Below are 21,110 nucleotides of genomic sequence, written 5' to 3'. Positions count from 1 at the left end.
TGCTTCCCCAGGGAGCGGGCATTGTTCCCCTAAGAAGTGGTGTTGGTTTGTTTTGGTTACTCCTCACCTGAGGATATTTCTTCAGGGAAGGGGAGAGAGACAGACAATTGGCTGCCTTAGGCACCAGGATCAAGCAGTAACGGGTTTGTGCCCTCAAAGGGATGGAACCTGAGACCCTTCAGTCCTCTGGCCACTAATCTCTGAGCCAAACCAGCTCCTCCTTTATTTTTCTCGGATGAGCACCTAAAGAACGATGCAGACATGAGCAGAGCTCAGATCCTTCTTGGAACAAGGAAAAGTACGAATAAATGAACGGATAGAGGTTTATTATTTGAGGTTTAATGACATTTGGTGTCTAAAGTGACCGTTTTGTCCATTTTTCTTTTGAAGGCATTCAATCATTAATGCTTCGGGTGTAAAAGATAATGTGTCTTCATGTTTTCCCAGGCACGGATTGCCTGGTCCTAGATGTTGCTAATGGAGGCATGGTGGACAGCGCCAATCTGTGCTGCAGGCTGTCCTGCAGCGGAGGGGCTCAGCTCAGTCCACACAGAGCTGTGGGCGTCGTTTTCAGGGGGTGCTGTGTGAAAAATGTAACTTTACATGTCACCCCATGTTACCTTTTAGTGTTCCGAAATGGGAAACAAGGCTTAATTAGAGAACATTACTTAATGTAAGTTTGTTTCCTCCTCTGTACCTCAGCAAGGTTTAACGGGGACCTTAGAGCCTCTGGGCCTGATCCCGTATTTCCCTATGACTTTGAACAGGTGTATTTAATTCCCTGTCAGATGAGCTGCTAATTGTTCAGAGGGTTGTTGTGAGATGAAACAAGACATTGCATGTAGAGTTCCTGGCATACAGTTAATGTTCTGTCTTTGCATGTTTAATTAATTTTTTTCTAAGCAAAACAACTTTGGTAATATCAACATATTAGAATCCCAAGTATGCCTTTGTTCTTTTTAAAGATAAGACTTAAAAGATTTCTTGGGTACTGTCAACTCTTAAAATATAACCAAAAGTTGAACAGTCAAACTGATTACTTCGACTTTGTGAGCCAATATAAATAAATACGAAAACTTGTTTTATAAGAGGCCTTACAAGGGATATTTAGTGGGGTTTTTTGTTTGTTTCTTTTTTTAGTTGAAAGGTTAAGATTTGAAACCAAGTGATAAGTATTCATGCATTTCTACATGATTTAGAAAATTATTTTCTATTTCTCCTGTATATCCCAGTCTTTGAGATGTTTTTAGTGCTTTAAATTCTGCTTTTGTGAAACTTAGTTGATGTTTATGCATATATATAGGTGAGAAGCTGATTTTAAACATCATGGAGCAAAATTAAGATTTGGTAACTGTTCATTTCAGTTTCCACACACTCTTTCGGTGGCACTGAGAGGTCAGTGTGAGGTGAGGCCACTAGATTCCACCCCCTGACTTACAGACTGTCTCCTCCAGGGCCTCTCCCTCCCCAAGGTAAACAGGGTTTTTAAGTTTTTGTTAATTTTTTATTTTAAGAAATTACAAGCATATATTAACACACACACACACCCTCTTGTGAGATGAATGGTATAGCCCTTGGTCGGCAAACTGCTTTTCTTGAGCCACATGTGGCTCTTTGGCTTCTTGAGTGTGGCTCTTCCACAAAATACTACGACCTGGGCGAGTCTATTTTGAAGAAGTGGCGTTAGAAGAAGTTTAAGTTTAAAAAAATTGGCTCTCCAAAGAAATTTCAGTCGTTGTACTGTTGGTATTTGGCTCTGTTGACTAAGGAGTTTGCTGACTACTGGACTTTAGCCAATTGTACATGGTTTTCCCCATTTTGTATTTTCACTTTAAAACAGGCCCTGGAAATTCTTCCACAGCATCGTCCAGGCGATCCTGGGAAATGCGGTGCGGGCCGCAGCACGCCTTTCACGCGGTGGCAGTCTGCTGCTAGGGCACATTCTGAGAGGGGGGGATGCTGGGCCCAGGGTGGACGCATATGGAATTTGGATATTTCTACTCATCATAGCCCTTTATTGGGAAGGGGTGTGGATGTTAAGTAAAACCAGTCTTGAAATCCTTCTCGTAGTCTTGGGTGAGAGACTGGGTCTGATAAGTGTTTCAGTGTGAATTGCTATTATGTTTCCTGGTTTTTATCAGCTCTTTCAGGACTTGTACTGCATTTAACCTCTGGAGTCTAGGTAAATAGATGACTATTAAACAGGATTTCCTACTTCTGGCTGTCACCAGAACCTCGTACAATTTAAGGCATGTCATCTGAGCTTCAGGCTTCGCTCTTTGATTGGCCAGTCCCTGTGAGAACATGGTGGGCTCTGTGGACTGTCTGTCTCCACAGCCTTGCCTCGTCCTCAGTGAAAAAGTGGTCGAGACCATGGGCACACCGTCTGGCCTTCATCCCAATCTGCGCTGAGGTGTTCTGGGAATCTGGACACTGTTACTTCCTGTGTGCACATAGTCAGGATTGGATGTGACAGACCTGCACATGCCTGCGGTACACTCAGGAAACGATCGCCCCTTTTATTTTTGCACGCAGTGGAGTTGGGTGTTCCAGGAAGCTGGACTCTGGCCATGCAAGGAACAGGTGTCGCCTTCCGCGTCTTCTCCTTCCCGTTTTACGCGAGAGGCTTTGAAGAGCTCAGCCTTACTGACCCCTTGATACCATGACTTTAACCTTCATGGTTTCTGACTCTATTGAAAATCTAATGGTTGTTCTCCAAGCTGTTCACATACCCAGTTTCTGTATGTGGGCTCCCAGACAAGACCCCAGTCTATGAGTCTTGATGGATTTGAAGTGGGTAGAAAATCTGGGTTAGTTAAAGCTTTCTCTGTGGGAGGCACAGCACTTAGGATACCCATTATGGGCCTTCAGAAGTGAACAAGAACCCAATTCTTCAGAGCAACCAAGGCTGTTCTTCCAGCTTGGGTATGACCCCACCCCCCAAGCAGTGCTCAGGCTCCCCCGGCAATGTCCAGCCCTCTTTCCCCCCAGCAGTGTCCAGGTTCCTCTGGCAGTGTCCAGGCTCCCCCGGCAGTGTCCAGGTTCCCCCGGCAGTGTCCAGGTTCCCCCAGCAGTGTCCAGCTCCCTTTCCTTACAGCAGTGTCCAGGCTCCCCCAGCAGGTGTGATGCTTCAGCACATCTGTGATCAGCCGTTTGCCAGATTTGTGAGACCACCTGTTGAGTCATGCGCTAGCAAAGGACACTAGGCCACTGCTCTTTATTCTACTGCAGCCAACAGAATGAACTGGAGCAAGCAGGAAAGGAGTTGTTGAGAGCAGCACAAATCTTGAAGGAACCCAGAACGGCTGTCCAGTACAAATCCATGTAAAGCGTTCAGTGAAAAGCCAGAAGCACATGGCCGCACCCTCCCATCCAACCTGATCAAGTTGCTGGCTCAAAACAGTACCCCTTTTGAATGCGACCAGCGGCCTTGGGGAGCATGCCATGCAGTGACTACTGCATCTCTGGAGGAAGAAGCCTTGTTCTGAATTAAAAATGGTCATGAAGAGCTTCCTAAGCAAAAGCCAAATATTGAAATTGGAAGTTAAGATTGATCCGTCAATCATGGGTGGAGTGATTGTTCGTACTGGAGAGAAATAAATATGTTGATGTGTCTGCAAAAACCAAGCTTTAGCAGCTGAACAACGGGTGGTTTTCTGAAAGTGTTGATTTTCTGTCTGAAAATTCTTAAACTTGGAAGAGCAATAAAATGCTTCCTGAACATTAAACACACACACACACACACACACACACACACACACACACACGGCCTGCAGGAGGTACCTGTTTCCCTGAAAATAAAACATCCTCCGAAAATAAGACCTACTTACAGGTTTCTTTCTGAGTGAAATATAAGGCATCACCCGAAAATAAGCCCCCCCACAGGCTCTGTCTCAGAATGAAAATTAATTTACCGGAAACTGATCACTAGGGCCGCCCAGACTGGCTTCTAGCAACCCAGTGACGTTACGCGGAGTCCTGACGTCACTGCTGTGTGGAGGCAGAGCGAAGGTCAGAGTGAGGGTGAGCGCGGGGCAGAAGAGAGGAGACTTTCGCAGATCATGTAGAACACATGTGTCAAACACAAGGCCCGCGGGCCAAATCCAGCCCGCCAAGGCCTTGCAATGTGGCCCGCACCGCGCTGTCATCACTGCACTCCGCTGTCAGTTTATGACATTGTCAGTTTATGACTGTTCAGTAAACCATTCGGCCCGCGATTTAGGCTGGATTTTAGATTTTGGCCCCTTCTCTGATTGAGTTCGACACCCCTAATGTAGAAGAACGAGGATTAGAGTGGACAGACACGGTGAAGGTGGTGAGTGCTGGTCTGTCTCTGGTGACACTACCTGATGCTCGCGGCCGCCCTCATGATGACTGAAGGTTCTCAGTCAGTGGCAGACCCTGCTCCAGCCCAGATCCAGGCTTCAGCAAGCCCAGTGACAGTCCCCAGGCAGGCCCCAGGGGGTAAATGTCTGATAAAGGGGTAGGGGGGATGTCTGGTGAAGGTGTTCAGTGGCACAGGGGTGGGGGGAGGGGATCACTTAAAATGACACAGGAGGATCAGAGGGGGCAATCAAAATGACACAGGAGGATCAAAAAGGGTTACTAAAATGGTAATCCCCCCTCTGATTCTCCTGTGCCATTTTGATTCCCCCCTCTAATCCCCCTGTGTCATTTTAAGTGATCCCCTTCCCCCTACCTTGATACCCCAATTCTTTTTTTTTACCCCTAGAAATGAGCGCAAAAAGAAAAAGCTACTCCATGGAGTACAAGAAAGGAATCGTGGAAGACTCTTGGGGCCAAAATCTTACTGCTTTCTGCAAAGAGAAGATGTTGAGTATCCGGTTGGTCCGAAAATGGCGAGCAGAGTATGGTAACCTCATTGAACAAGTGGACAAGGGAAATGCTATAAAGCGCAAGTGGGGATCAGGTCGGCAACCATTATTTTCTGAGCTGGAAGACCTGATCTGTGAATGGGTTGTTGGCAGGAGAGCAGAGGCTTTGGTTGTGAATAGGGCTCAGATTCAAGAATTTGCCCTTGCAATGGCACCACAGTTTGACATAGCCCCTGAAGACTTCAAAGCATCACAACACTGGCTGGATAATTTCCTTCAGCGAAGTGAACTGTCTTTAAGAAGATCTACCGGTACAACATTGTTTAGGTTGGAAGATACTCAAGTTATTAAGCGAGCACTTGCATTCAAGTCCTTTATTGATGATGCTGACTTCTCTAAATACAATCTTTCCAACATGATTGCTATGGATGAAACTGCAGTGTTTATGGGCCAATCATCTCAAACAACAATTGAACAGAGGGGTGCCTCCTTAGTGTACATTCCATCCACTGCTTAAGAAAGTGCACGTGTTTCCTGTATTTTGGCAATTCGTCTGGATGGCACTAAAATCCCACCTTTAACCATTTCTAAGGGCAAGAAGGAAAAGATTGAACGTGTTTTGGGCATTTTATTCTTGAAACTGAAAAAGCCTGGGCCACACAAGCAGTTATAAGGAAGTGGGTAGATTTAATGCTGCCGCCTGTTATGCGAGGGAGCCAAATAGGTCTGCTAGTCTGGGATGCAGCCAGCACTCACCGCGCTAAAGACATGAAGACATTTCTTCACAAAAGAAAAATAGATCAGATAATGATTCCCTCGGGAATGACTGGCCTATCTCCAGACTCTTGATATTGCAATAAAGAAGCCATTCAAAGACAATTTTCACATGGAAATTAATGACTAAACTGAAAATAGAATGGAGAGAAATCAGCGTGGAAACTTTGTGAAACCTAATCTGCAAGAAGTTGTGACTTGAGTGAAGAATTCATGGGAGAAAATCACTGACAGTTGCATTGCAAATGCACTGCGAGCAGGCTACCTTGACAAGAAGTACTCATTTAAAGACAGTGCTGTTGCTAAACATGAGAGATTTGGTCCACTGATTCTGAAAGAAATGGAGTCGCAAGAAATTCACCAGGAAATTCAGGAATTGGATTGTTATGATGATGTTCCAGAAGATGATGACATGATGGTCATTGAATAAATGAGAAAATTCTTGATACTGTAGGATTCACAGTTTGTCTGGTTTGTGTTGACAACTACCGTACTACCGTACCATATACAGGTAATAAATTTCATTTATTTTCATTTAATAATAAATATGTACCGTATTCTTCATGGAAAAATAAGACATCCCCTGAAAATAAGACCTAGCACATCTTTGGGAGCAAAAATTAATATAAGACACTGTCTTATTTTCGGGGAAACGGGGTAGCTGATCAATGGTTCTCTCATCATTGATGTTTTTTTCTTCCTCTCCCTTCCTCTCTGTAATCAGTAAAAATACATTTAAACACACACACACAGAATCTTTTTTAAAAAATGAAAGCCACTCTAAACACGCTTTGCCCCTGGAGGAGGAAGGAAATCCTTGTGCACAGAAAGTGCAGAGACGCTGGGCCTCCCTGAGGCTTGTAGGATGCATAGCTGTTCCCACCAGTTAGCAGAGAGGAATAGGCCATGGACCCCTGCTTCCTGGGCAGACGTGCCGCCCAGCCAGTCTGCCAGGACTGGAGACTGCCCTGACGCTTGGGCACTGGGCACAGGGCTGTCCATCGCAGAGATGCTGGGCGGCTGAGAGGCCTCTGGTGTCTGCTCCCGCGGAGCTGCAGACTGAGGAACAGCCATTGTTTTCACATGGGTTTCCAGTTGTTTATTGGGGATGAGGTAGAAATGGACACATTCTGTTACTTTCTAGTATTTTCTGAGAAGAAAGGATCTGAAAACAGGGAAAAGGAAGGCTTTCGTGGCAGATTAAACTCATCTTGCTATAATTCTATCAAAGGACTCCTGACATTTGAGATATTTCTTGACGAAGTAGAGTGGCAGTTTTGTTTTCTAGAACTAATGTCATGGACTGCCGTTCGGGCCCTCTTGTCCAGTGGCCCGCTCTCTGTACCTGTGGCAGAGGTGGTCAGACAGTGTGTGCCTGTGACATTGTTTAGTGTGCAGTGACAGCATGCAGAGGCTGTACACATGGGTTGACTTACAGTAGCGCCCAAACGGTAATTATAATAATACTAGAGACCCGATGCATGAATTTGTGCATGGGTGGGGTCCCTAGGCCTGGCTGGCGATCAGACATCTGCCACCACCCATCTCCGGTTCCCCATCCAGCCTGGGCTGAAGGGAGGGAGACGCAGGCAACAGCAGCACGCCAGTGGCTGGGTTGGACCAAAGGAAGGCAGAGGGAAGGGGGGTTTTGAAGGCTTTGGTCTAGGTCTCTGGAACACTGGACAGCCTGAGCCCCTGGTAGAGCGATCCTGTAGAAAGGCTCCATTTGAAATGCTTGTTAGGATGTTCAGGTCCCCACACAATTCCTCTGACAGCAAGGCTGGGGGGAGGGCAGGGGCATTTGTTGACCTTCCACGCTTCTGCTGCAGCTGTCCTTAGGATGCACAGCAGAGTGCCCCCTCCACGGCCCTTCCCAGCTTCAGGACAGGGCATTTAAAGAGTGTATGTGAACAGCAGCCTCCACTGAGAGCAGCCGTGGCCTACGTGGCAGTCGGTCACATCCTTGTCTTTCCTCTTAGGTTCACTTTCCAGACACTGAGAGAGCAGAATGGCTAAATAAGGTAAGAGAGCGTATCCCAAACACCCGGGGGGGGGGGGGGGGGGGGGATGGGGTGGACGCATCCTTCCATATTTGGGAGTTGGGATAGTGACACTGTGTGAACTCCTTTGGATTTGGCTTCTGCTCCCAAAAGAGCTCAGTCATAAATGAGACTTTCCTTTTCTAAACAGTGAGAAAAGTAATAGCTATTCATAGTCGCATCCTGGCCTCTTGTCTTATTTCCCCATCATCTGTCCACTGCTCAGGCCTATTTTATGATAGTCATACACAAAAATGTTGAAAACATTATGAATAACAAATAACTCCCAAGAATCCTAGTAATAAATAATTTCCTAATTTTTTATAAAGCTCTGTCTTTAGGTCAGTGTAGTTGGAAGTGGATCTGTCCCCTCATGTTTTATGTGATATCCTCAGAGCTGTGCAGACAGGGATCCCCCTGCAGCATGGGAAGGTAGTCCATCATTGAGGGAAACTCATTAATGTTTATTAAAAGCTCTACAGTTCTAGCAGTTTATTTAGCAACTAGAGGCTCGGTGCATGAAATTTGTGTGTGGGGCAGGGGGATTCCCCTCAGCCCAACCTGCACCCTTTCCAATCCGGGACCCCTCAGAGGATGTCTGACTGCTGATCTAGACATCCCTCTCACAATCCTGGACCACTGGCTCCTAATTGCTTGCCTGCCTGCCTGTTCGCCCCTAACTATCACCACCACCACCACACTCCCCATCAGCCTGATTTTCCCTCACTACCTCTGCGTGCTGGCCTAGTGGCCCCTAACTGCCCCCCATGCCAGGTGAATTGCCCCCAAATCCCCCCCCCCCCCCCCCCCGGTCTGATAGCCCCTAACTGCCCTTCCTGCCGGCCTGGTCACCCCTAACTAACCCCTGCTGCTGGCCAGATTGCCCCCAACTGTCTTCCCCTGTAGGCCTAATCACCCCTCACTGCCCCCTATGCCAGCCAAATTGCTCCCAACTGTCCCCCTGCTGGCCTGGTTGCCCCCAAATGCCCATCCTACCAGCCTGGTCGCCCCTCACGCACCCCCCCCCCCCCCCAGCCTGGTCACCCCATGCAGCCTATTGTTTAGTCATTTGGTCGTCCCTCTCTAACCCCCCTGCCGGCCTGGGCACCGCCATCTTGTGGCTGTGGGTGCCACCATCTCTGAGGGCATGGCAGTCAATTAGCATACTCGCTCCTTATTGGCTATGGGCACAACCATCTTTGTGATTGTGTCACAGTTAATTAGCATATTCCCTCTTTATTAGATTGAATGAATTGAAACCACTGCATTTTCTGATTTTTTTTAAGCAATCATTAAATGTGCTGAGAATAACTAATTCCTGCAGTATGTAGTTAATTAGTAGTTTATTGTTGCCATACATTTTAAAATTTAAAATTGTATTTATTTTTGCATAACAAAAAGGCCCTTCCTTTAATTTTAAAAAATTCTGATAAGCTGAAGGGGCATAATTTTTACCATGACTCAAGTACATTGTGCATTAAAATGTTTTGTCTTACATGAGTTCTTTTTCCTTTCAGACTGTAAAACACATGTGGCCTTTCATTTGCCAATTTATAGAGAAGCTATTTCGAGAAACCATAGAGCCAGCTGTGCGGGGAGCAAACACCCACCTCAGCACCTTTAGCTTCACGAGAGTTGACGTGGGTCAGCAGGTCAGTTTCTTCTTCAGTATCCTCACTGTGTGCACATCAGATGGCTGTGGAGATCAAAAAGACAGGCTACACTTCTCCCGTTCTTTCCCTGGGAAGGTCTGGGGTGGGTGGCACAGCTGCTCCAGGTCCTGCCTCTCGTGGTGCCCTCCTCTGTCCAGGGCTGTCTTTGGCCAGTTCAAGTTCACTGGGGCATTTCCCTTCGTTCCAGCGTGTCTTTCTACCCACACTCCTCTGTCAGAATTACCTTTGCACAGTTTTCCACAATCTGTACTACTGGAAAGGAGTTTGACATGTGAACTCACACTAAAGGTTCAAAAGTAGACAGCAAGCATGAGGTATTTATTTACCCTCAAGTTGTTTAAAACAAGTAAAGACTCCAGTGCCAGTCCTGTAGGCATCACCTTAGTCACACAGCGGAGGGGATAAGGGGATACATAGGTGTTGTTACTGGAATAATATTACAGGCATACCTCATTATATTGCTCTTTGCTTTATTGCACTTTGCAGATAGTGTGAGGTTTTTTTTACAAATTGAAGGTTTGTGTCAAACCTAAGTCAAGCAAGTCTATTGGCGCCAATGACAGTATTTTTTTAGCAAAAAAGCATTTTTAATTAAGGTGTATACATTGTTTTGTTAATCCTCATCTGAGGATATTTTTTCGCATGGCTTTTCAGAGATAGTGGAGGGGTGGGCTGAGAAACTTCTATGTGAGAGAGACACATATAGAATTCCCCAACTGGCCCCCCACAACCCAGGTACGTGCTCTTAACAGGGATTCGAACCTGAGACCACATACCTCAGGTCTGTGGTCTCACAATAGCCTCATCCGCATGGAAGAACAGGTGAAGGAACTGGCTGGTAGCGAGCCGGTTGGCCCACCTGGGGGCTGAGTTTGATTCCCACGACCTGTGCCAAAGCGCACCTCTTAGCTGGGTGCCGCCTGTGGTTTCACTACTTGGCTGTTTCGCCGTTGTGTTTTTACCATCCCTGCATTGAAAATAAACCACTTCTCACTCCAGCCCCTCAGGATCAATGGTGTCAAGGTATACACTGAAAATGTGGACAAAAGGCAAATTATTTTGGACCTTCAGATTAGGTAAGTTTTTATTTGTTCTATTTGGGTCATAGTTGATGACATAGCGTCTCTTACCTCTTCCCGTAAGGTGGATGTACCTGATGTGTCGGGGTTTTGACTAAAATCTTGATGAAGACCCAGTTATTGTGCTCAGGTGCTAGACACTCTGTGCAGCGCTCAGCAGGCCTCCTGCAGACACTCTCAGGTCTAGCATGACCTGCACCTGGAGCCCAGGGTTGCAGGTCAATTCATACAGATTCCACCCAAAAGGCAGCTGCCATTTCATGGTTATGTTAACAGCAAATGCAAACCCTGCACAGTGTGCTCAGTGATTAGAGCATTGGCCTGCGCACAAAGGGGTCACGGGTTTGATTCCGGTCAGGGCATGTACCTGGGTTGCAGATTTGATCACCAGCCTGATCAAGGCATGTGTGGGTGGTAACCAATGAATTCATCTTTCTCACATCGATGTTTCTCTCTCTCTCTCTCTCTATCTCTATCTCTATCTCTTCCTCCCTTCCATTCTCTTTAAAAGTCAGTGGGGAAAATATCCTCAGAAAAAACAACAAAAAACACAGCTGCAAGTCTTATATTCCACTCACTTTCGTTCATGTTTTTCATATTAATGATTGAAATGTCTTTTTTATTTCAGAGAGGAAGGGAGAGATAGATACATCAATGATGAGAAACATTGATCAGCTGTCTCCTGCATGCCCCCCACTGGGGATCCAGCCTGCAACCTGGGCATGTGCTCTGAACGGGAATCAAGCCCATGACCTGTAGGTTCATAGGTCAACATTCAATCACTGAGCCACGCTGAAATGTCTTAATCAGTGAGAAAGATGATGCCTCAAACAGATAAGTTTTTATATGTTTCTAATCTTTTTATCCTAACCCAAGAATATTTTCCATTGAGCTTTTAGGGAGAGTGGGAGAGAGAGGGAAAGACAGAGAGAAACATTGATGTGTTTAGAGAAATACCTCAATTGGTTGCCTCCTGCATGAACCCCAACTAGGGTCCAGGCTAGGGAGGAGCCTGCAACCAAGATATGTGCCCTTGACTGGAATTGAACCCGGACCCTTTGTTCTTCAGGCCAACGCTCTATCCACTGAGCCATACTGGCTAGGGCTACGTTTCTCATCTTCACATCAAAGTCCCTGCGCTCTGTTAGTTCTCTCAGGACCGGGGAGCAGATAATCTGCACTGTGTTGTTTTAAACAAACATAGGTGTTTATAAAACAGATGAAAACTGCATTCCATGGAGGTGCTCTGGCCTGCATGTGGGAAGGGACATTTGTAGCAACCCGTAATCTGCGGGAGGCGCCCCAGAGCAGTGTGTCTGCTGCCCGGCGGGGACGCGGCCATCCAGGGTGCAGCTGATCACTTTACTGTTTATTATTTTAGTCAGATTACTAGTATATGCCTTGGCTGTGGTGATGAGGAGAATGTAATACAGAATTTTTTTTTCTTTGCTAGTTTTGTAGGAAATTGTGAGATTGATTTGGAGATCAAGCGATATTTTTGTAGAGCTGGTGTGCAAAGTATACAGGTAAGGTTTTTTTATTTCAGTCAGGTAAGGTTTTTTTATTTCAGTCTTCTAAAATTTTCCATCCTCTATTTAAAAAGAAAGTGGCAAAGCTTTTATTAACCAAGAATTTCTTTGCAGCTAAGTATTTTTCTGCAGTTCTATCTGATGCAGCACGGGGCCACCTGCGGCTGCGGCCGGCATCAGGGGCTGGCTCTTACATGTTCTGGTTTCCATTTGCACTTAGATTCACGGCACAATGCGAGTGATCCTGGAGCCACTGATTGGAGACATGCCCTTAGTGGGAGCGCTGTCTATCTTCTTCCTCAGGAAGCCAGTAAGTCGATGTTCATTCTGGGTCTGTCTGCCTCTCACTGACAGGAACGTGAACACGCTGGAGATACACACAGTGAAGGAGCAGTCCTCTCCTTAGCTCCCTTCCTCCCTCCACTGCGTGAGTCCTGTAAGCTCCCACCACTGTATGCCCTAGCGGAGGCTTCGTCTCTTCCCACAGACAGCTTATTTTCCTGACTATAAAAAGAATATGCTTGTTACAAACATTTGAAAATAATAGACTGCTTTTTTTAGTGTAGGTTTGTAATTAACATTGTACTGAGTATGATTTGTAGGTGTTTGCTCAATGATGCCTCATTCTCTATAGTGAATACCACATAGTTTTTATTTACTGACCAGGAATTGAGTCTAATCTGTCCAAGTCCTCAAACCAGTAAGTCCGCAGCCTGCACCCAGCCCAGCCTGCCCTCACCGTCCTCACTGCTGCCAACAGGCAGAGCTGCCATCACCCTTGGCACTGCTTCACCCAGAGCCTGTTTATGAACTGCAGTTAGTGGATGAAGGGTTAAAGTCATAAAGAGTCTATGTATTTTTTAAAATAATTGTCTCAGGTGTTTTTATTTTTTTATTTTTAATATGATTTCAGAAAGGAGGGAAAGAGAAAGAGAGATAGAAACATCAATGATGAGAGAAAGCATTGATTGGCTGCCTCCTGCACATCCCCCACTGGGGACTCAACCTGCCCTTGACCAGAATTGAACCTGGGACCCTTCAGTCTGCAGGCAGATGCTCTATCCACTGAGCCAAACCAGCTACAGCCATAAAGATTCTTTTTACTCAATTATATTCTAACACTTGGATAAACCATGATAAATGTTATCATTTCACATGGTTAGATTTGTATTTTAATCCTATATATATATATATATATATATATATATATATAGTCAATACATATTATTAGCCACAAAAATAAGACAACAAAAATATCGTTCCTATTTAGGCTCCTCCTCACCGAGGCTCCTCCCCTCAGGAGCCTCCTCTCTCTCCTGGTGGCTCCTCACCTGCATGGCTTCTCCTCACGGGTCCACGGCCTCTGAAAGGCATTTGACTCAGCTCTGTCCTCAGTAGGCTTTGCTCACCACCAGGGCATCTTCCCAAGATGCAGACTGACCAGCGGTAGTCTGTGGTGCAGACAGTTATTGTGGTCTAGCTGGGGTCTCTGTCCTCCTTTCCTGGCACTGCCCCATGAGGATCCAAGTTCCAACCGCAGGGCAGCACTGTAATCGGGGGCTAGTACAACCCCATCACCCCTCATCACCTCCCTCACCTGTCCTCCAGAACGCTGCCCTCGGCCCTGGGCTGTCCTTCCGGGACAGAGGGGGCAGTTTCCTCCTTCCCAAGACGGCTGTGAACTGCTGGGAGAGCACAGCGGGTCTGTGTCTGCACAGCTCAGCAAGCGTCTGATGGACGCACTGATCTGCTTCTCACACAGTCTCACAAATGCCATTTTGTTCCCTGAGATGAGTCCTTCGGCGGCACCAGTGCTATCATGTATAGTTTAAAATGAGAATCTGTATTGTATAATTTGATGCAAATCACTAAATACAAATTATTGTTTGGTTTATCTAGACAAATTATAAGTGGTCCTTTTTCTGTATAAAAACACAAAAAGAATTAAGTATCTTTACTTTTATTTCCACTAATATTATTATTCTCAGTTGCCTTCCATTGCTTAAATAATGGGCTTATTTTGAAGGTATTGTAATGACTATAGTCCCCTCTTATACACATATTTTTACTCTCTCTGGTTTCAAATACCTGTGGTCAACCTTGGTCTGAAAATAAACGAACAAGTCATAAGTTTTAAATTGCACGCCATTCTGAGCAGCGTGATAAACTCTCATGCTGGCCTGCTTTGTCCCACCTGGGACATGAATCACCTGTTGTCCAGGTCTCCAGGCTGCATAGCTCCCACCCGTTAGTCACCTAGTAACCCTCTCAGTGATCAGATCAGCTGTCTTAGTTCCCGTATTTGAGAAATTATTGTTGTTAACCTCTTACTGTGCCTGATTTATAAATTAAACTGTATCATAGGTTTGTATTTTTTTAGTCATCACCTGAAGACATTCTTAGAGGAAAGGAGAGAGAATAAAACAGTTGATGTGAGAGAGAAACATTGATCCGTTGCTTCCTCGCCTGGGAATTGAGCCCACAGTCCAGGTATGTGCCCTTATCGGAAATCGAACCTTTGGTTCAAGGGACAATGTACCAATTAGCTGAGCCACCCAGTGGGCACATAGGTCTTCATATCCCGGAAAAGACATAGCACATACAGGGCTCAGAACGGGCAGCCTTTCGCCGCACGGTACGACGCACAGCCAGCTGAGCCAACCGGCCAGCCAGGTATTGACATGAGAGAGCAGAGTGTATGTACGGGGTCAGTGTAGCCATACTTCTTGGCATCCACTGGGGGTCTTGGAACATAGTCTCCTCAGATTAGGGGGGCTATACACAGAACATGGTGAAATTCAAAAGCTACTAAAGAACTTCTGTGTTAAATTTTAACTTATTAAAATTTTGAGAAATGAGATCCATAAAAGATTTTATATCCATGTTGTTTTTTCACATACAAATTGTATAAAAGCCACTGTATTTAAGAGACTTTTATTAATAAATATTAAAAAAACAAAACAAAAACCTAACCTTTAGCAAATTGCTGAGTAATTTATAAGGAATTTTTAACAATTTAATGAAGGACTCCTTTTTTTTAAAATTTCAGAATCAAAATTTTTAAATCTCCCTCAAAACTTAGTAATACTCTTCCTTAGTGTGGATATTCTAGGTGTGTTTACCTTAAAAATAACATCATATAATAGTATTAACTTACAAGGAAAGTTCTAGTGCTGAGAGAAGGAAGAAGCTGTGAAAAGTCAATTTGCTCATATATATATATATATATATATATATATATATATATATATGATATATATATCAGAGCCAAGGGCTGTCACTACCCAACAGGCAGGCTGTATGGGATGACGAGGCGCCACGGAGGGCAGTGAGGGATGACCAAAACAACTGGTCACCATGTGGTGCATGGAGCACCTCTCGGGCCTTCCCCCATGGCCCACAGGCTCCAATCACAGCAAGGCTGGCTGCCAAAGGGCAGGTGGCGGCGGGCGTGAGGCTGCGAAGGGCCGAGGCTCAGGCCAGCAGTGACAGCAGCAGCAGTGGAGTAATGGGGGTGGTGCCTTCCCCTGATCTGCCAGGTCTCCCATAGAGGAAGACCAGACTGTGGCTTAGGCCGGGGGCCAAGGCAGAGGCGGTTAGGGCCGATCAGACCGACAGGGAAGGAAATTAAGGTCTGCCAAGCCAGTGGGGGGGGAGGGGGCGGGTAAGTTAGGGGCAATCAGGCTGGCAGGGGTGGGGAGGCAAGTTAAGGGTGATCAGGCCAGCAGGGGGGCAAGTTAGGGGTGATCAGGCCAGCAGGGGTGGGTCAAGGAAGGGGTGATAGGCTGGCAGACTGAGGCAGTTAAGAGTGATCAGACAGGCAGGCAGAGGGGTTTGGGACAATCAGGCAGTCAGGCAGGCGAGCTGTTAGAAGTCAGGGATCTCCAACTGCCGGTTTAAACTGGCAGTTAGACATCCCCCAAGGGGTCCCAGATTGCGAGTGGGTGCAGACCAGCTGAGGAAACTGTCCCCACTCTTCCCCCGTGCATGAATTTCATACACCAGGCCTCTAGTCTATAATAATAAAGGCATGATATGCTAATTAGACTGTACAGCTGAAAGACCTTCTGGACATCATTCCGGACGAAGCTGCTGTGGCGGGGGCCCAGGCAGAGACAGTCGGGGCAATCAGGCAGCAGGCAGAATAGTTAGAGGTGATCAGACAGGGAGCAATCAGGCAGGCAGGCAGGCAAGCAGTTAGGAGCCAGTGGTCCCGGATTGCGAGAGGGATGGTCATATATCCCCCAAGGGGGCCCGGAGTGCGAGAGGGTGCAGGCTGGGCTGAGGGACACACCCCGATCTCATGCACAAATTTTGTGCACCAGGCCTCAAATTTCCTTATATGGTGAGTAAAGTCACCCCCCTACTTCAAAGAGAGGGAATGTATTTTCAGTTACTTTCAGCTGAAAAATAAAGACAGAATTTATTGCCTGCTGCCAAGTAGTTCTTCTCACCAGGGCAGTCCAGCGGGAGAGATTTCGGATTCTCATTATCCAGATGATGTAGAAGCGCAGTGTCAGAGAACCTTACGAAGCCTTTGCACATCTTCCTGCTTGTTGATTTCTTTAGACTAGCTTTGATAACGTGTTGCTTGTTCCAGAAAACTAAACAAAGCCGTGAGGTGCTGAGCTGTGGAGCACAGCTGTCTGATGGTGCAGCAGGGCGGCCGTCATTCAACCTGGTTTTCCTCTCCTGCTTCTTTCTCCTCCCACTTGGTGCTTTGAACAACTTATTTCATTTCTCTAAGCCTCAGGTTTCCCATCTGTAACAAGGGGATTACAGTAATACCTGTGTCAGAAGATTAAATGTGAAGATTGAATAAATGTCGATGGATGTAAAACATGTAATACAGTGCCTGGCCCATAGAAGTCCTCGGATTTTTAAGAAATTACACATTTTCCTACATGTAGGTTTAGCATGCTGGTGGGGTCCTGACATCAGAGAGCAAGTACCGGTAAGCATACGTACTTGGATGAAGGTTCTGATAAGAGTCAGAACAAGCCAGTGTCTACTCCTGCACATCCGTGGGCCTGGTGGCCACTCCCTCCTGCCATCAGATCTGTGGCCATCCCAGGAGGACTGGCCAGACTAGAGAGTCCAGAACGTGTCCAGGAGACAGTCCATGTGCTCTGAGCGTGACCCTCAGGGCTCCCAGCCAGCAGGGGGCGGGCCTCCCACGTGTGAACCAGAGGCTCCTTTCTTCATCTCCAAGATGAACATGACCTCTCCTGTCAGAGTGAGCGGGGAAGCAGTGGGTCCCATTGGCCAGGGCTCCAGCCGTTGAGGAGCTTTGTTTGACCAGGGAGCGGTATTGGTGTCTCAGGAACCTCTGCAGGGGCTGCAACGAGGAGCCATGTGACTTCTCCCCACCCACATTCCGCCTTCGCTGTTCTCCGCTGAGGCCAGCGGCCTCTGGTCTCCAGTCCTCACACCAGAGTCATGGCTGCCAGTGCTCCCAAGAGGCAGCGTCTTCCCACCTCTCTCCCTCCATCCCTCTCTGCTGAGCATGGGCCCTAGACCGGCAGGAGTGGGAAGGTTGAGGTGCTGGAAGCCAGTCCTACAACCCTGAGGTGGAGGCAGCAGTGAGATGGAGGCCAGGCCAGGCAGACAGGCCCACGGGCACCCAGGCCACAGGCCAGGAGGGCCCTCCGCACCTCACCCTAAGTCCAGGAGCTTTAGCAGTATTGGTCTGCAGGTCTCTGAGCTTCCATGTCTGCAGTTCGGACAGCTCTCATGGGCATGGACAGCCGGCCCATCCAGGCAGGGGATGGGAGCTCCGCATTGTCCTGCCCCTGCTGGCTCTCGGCTGGTGTCTCTCGGGGAGTGCCCTCCGAGTGCCGTGTCTGGTGGGTTGTGTGCAGGTGGGTTTGCACGTGTTGGTCCAGCAAACACGGGGCCTCTGGTGGGTAGAGCCCGTGATGTGGTCCTAGCCTCCCCAAGGCACACACGTGTCTTCTCTTTTCCTGTCCCCCAGCTGCAGTGTGTCCCTCCCCTGTGGCTTCTGCTTCTTACAGTGGGAAGTGGGTACTGTCTTTCCAGCAGCGGCTGCTCCCGCCCTGCCTCATCCCTGCAGCAAGGGTCACCCAGGCCCAGGCTCTGCAGCAGCATACTCTGCAGCCCGAATGGTTACACATGCCCTGTGTCTGGATTGCAGAGGGTTACACTGTCTTACCCCCACTTTGCCTGTAGCAGCTAAGATCTAACTGGAATAGTCCACCTGCTGGTGGGGGTGCAGGGGCGCGCCCTTCACCTCGAGCTGCCTGTGAGGAAGGTTTCAGGCTCCTGTACACGGAAGAGGGATGCTCTTTCCGGTTTTCTGTATCCCAGGTGGAAGCTGCAGATCCTGTGAGCTTTCAGACATAGGAAAATAACTTGACCTTTACCACTAGCCAAAACCGAGCTAGAAACACTGGAGAAGGGCAGGAGCCGCTGGTCTGCATTTTTACGGGACTTCCCGGTGATTCAGTCTGTACCGCAGAAATGACTGGCGTAGGACGCCAGGGGCACATGGGTGCTGAAATAAATAGCTGGGTCCGTGGGTACAGGAGGTGGGAGAGCAGAGGGCAGGCCTGTCTGTCCGTGAAGCTCGCACCAGTCACCCTGTAGGTGAAACTCAGCCGCTCACTGCTTGTTCGTGTCTCGAGGAAGGGCCACAGCAGCCCTCAGCTGTTTCCTGCCTGGAAACACGACTCCCTGGCTCTCCAGTTTCCAGAAACAGCTCTGAGTCATCCAGGCATGGGGGACGGGCACTAATTTTAGCTGCTTGTCCCTCCTCCTGGTTCCTCCCTGTGCCCTGTGTGGACTCCAGCCTCAGCACTCAGACTCTCACACGGGTCCCACACGCACCACTCCCTCTCGCTCCCTCACACTTGTCCTCACACACTCACTCCCTCGTCCTCACTTTCCCTCCTATCCCTCTGGGCGCCGGCCCCAGCTCCCTCTTCAGGGCCTGGGACAGGGCCTCTGTCTGCACGCAGATCTCTCCTCAAACAGCGGAGCTCTGTCCGCCACGAGGCCCCCACTGCCTCTGTGGCGTGGTGTTTCTCAGCCTGGGCAGCATTTGACAAGGGCGGTGGTGTGGCCGGTGGCCTGCGGAGTTCATCTCCGTATCGTCCTGCCAGGCCACCGCTATAACAGGGCCCCTTGTTGGCCCTCAGCTGCAGAGGGTTCCTTAGCTTCCTGGTTCCACAGCGTGGCCCGGGCCTGGCATGGCTGTCCCTCAAACCCCTGGTCCTCTTAGGGAAAGGTCTGCGGTGATGATGAGGGTGGGCACAGTGCTTACTCCTGGGTGGTTTTGCTTCTGGACCTGAGGGTGGGGAAGAGGGGAGCATGATCTTTACTGCTATTAGCCTTGGAAGTTTACATCTTGTTTCTCTTTTGCTGAAAAATCTCAATCTTTCAGGACTTAAAACTGGTTGCTTTTTAGTTTAGTCTTTTCAAGAGAACCTGGACTCCTCTAGTTCATGCTTATTTATAGCCTCTTCCCAAAGGGATTGGAGCCAGAATGCGATCCTTAGCTATATGGTTAATGAGATCATGCAATTTCACTTAGCTTCCCCCCCACAAAAATAAACACAAGTAAGTGCAGTATCCATTTCGATAGGAAAAGCTGTGTTTCTAATCAATAGTTTTTACCCATCCCCATCCACCTAATGGAATCATAGCCAACTGTGTAGGAATTATTCTAGGGTAAATATCCACCAGAAAAATGAGCAAAAACCCCCAAATGTTAGAATGAATGGAACATGCTCCACTAATATCAGGAAAAGGCAATTTGAAACAGTGATAAAGTACCATTTTTTAACTGCCAAATGGATTAATTCTTAATATCTCTTTTCATTGAGGTTATAAAGAAGAAACATTTTCATACACTTTTGGTGGGAATATAAGTAGGGATAGCCTTCTCTATGGTAATTAGGTGGCACTATCAAATAACAAAGTGAACATGTATCTTTGACCAGGATGTCTACTTTTTAAATGCCAGTTTGCGTGTGCACATCAGCACATGATGTAAAAAATATTCACTGAATGTCCTAAGTGCCCATCCATAGGAGGGTAGATGTATAAATTATTATTATATATGATTTTACTGGAGAAATCTGACATCAAAAATAAAACAATAGGCAGCTCTTCATGTACCCACAGGGGACAATGGTCTTGATGGTTTATAAAGTGAAAAGCAAGGTGCAGAACAGTGAAAAGAAACAAATTTCTGCCCTGGTTGGTTTGGCTCAGTGGATAGAGTGTTGGCCTGGAGACTGAAGGTCCCGGGTTCAATTCCAGTCAGGGGCACATGCCTGGGTTGCGGGCTCAATCCCCAGTGGGGGCGTGAAGGAGGCAGCTAATCAGTGATTTTCATCATTAATGTTTCAAATCTCTCTCTCCCTTTCCCTTCTCTGAAATCAATAAAAATATATTTTAAAAAAGAGAAATCTCAATGATTTGATTTGATAATTGGAAATAACTTGGATAAAATTTTTTGCCCTTTTTTTAAACAGCTTTTAGAAATTAACTGGACAGGACTGACTAACCTTCTGGATATCCCAGGACTGAAGTAAGTTTGCTGCCATGTGCTGTGGTTCGCATGCTGATGGTGCGACATGCCTGTGGCCTCAAAGCGCTTATGCAGAGGGTCGTAGGACGTCAGGCTCCGTCACTCACCCTTCCGCTCACCTTTTGTTCTTCACAAGGTGCCTTTTAGTATAAGTGCTTCAGAATAGTGGCAGCTTGTAATATTCCACAAATCCATTTTTAAATTTGGTTTTTCTTTTCCCAGAAAGATACAGACAGCTTCAAAAGTGAATGAATGTTTCAAAACTAGCCCTTTTTGCGTTCTTTTCATGCCTCCTTGGGTTGGATGTCAGTCCTGGGCCTGGGCCCCAAGTGGGAGGGAAAGCCCACGTTCCCGCATCATCCCTGGGAGTCCCTCCACTCGCCAGTAGCAATACAGGGTCTTAGCAGGAGGCTTGCCCCGTGCTGGGGGAGGTTCTGCTTGGGTCACAGTCCACCAGTCTTACCTGGAGGGAGGTGACTGCAGCAAACCTGTTCATCTCTACCTAACTGGGTGGCTGCAATTAGAGCCACCAAACCTGCTTCTGCTGGCTTTACTACAGAGGTTAAAGGTGCCTTGCTGACATGTTAGCGTGACCCCTAGTCCTCACGTGAACGGTCTCACACTGCC

General features: G+C 47.3%; 1 protein-coding gene across 8 annotated transcripts in view; it reads left to right on the top strand.

The window, feature by feature from the left end:
- Window positions 1-21,110, top strand: part of ESYT2 (extended synaptotagmin 2) — a 71,983-nt gene that overhangs the window by 13,787 nt on the left and 37,086 nt on the right. For all 8 annotated transcript variants that reach the window (XM_084897506.1, XM_084897507.1, XM_084897502.1 and 5 more), the window contains exons 2-7: window positions 7,589-7,630; window positions 9,166-9,300; window positions 10,321-10,397; window positions 11,854-11,926; window positions 12,150-12,239; window positions 20,428-20,483. In XM_084897506.1, the coding sequence (XP_084753632.1) occupies window positions 7,589-7,630; window positions 9,166-9,300; window positions 10,321-10,397; window positions 11,854-11,926; window positions 12,150-12,239; window positions 20,428-20,483 (473 nt within the window). The remainder of the gene's footprint in view (window positions 1-7,588; window positions 7,631-9,165; window positions 9,301-10,320; window positions 10,398-11,853; window positions 11,927-12,149; window positions 12,240-20,427; window positions 20,484-21,110) is intronic.

This window comes from Pipistrellus hanaki (genome assembly GCF_964339955.1).
Source record: "Pipistrellus hanaki genome assembly, chromosome: 10".
In the NCBI taxonomy this organism is placed as follows: Eukaryota; Metazoa; Chordata; class Mammalia; order Chiroptera; family Vespertilionidae; genus Pipistrellus; species Pipistrellus hanaki.
This window is presented reverse-complemented; position numbering and strand designations above follow the sequence as displayed.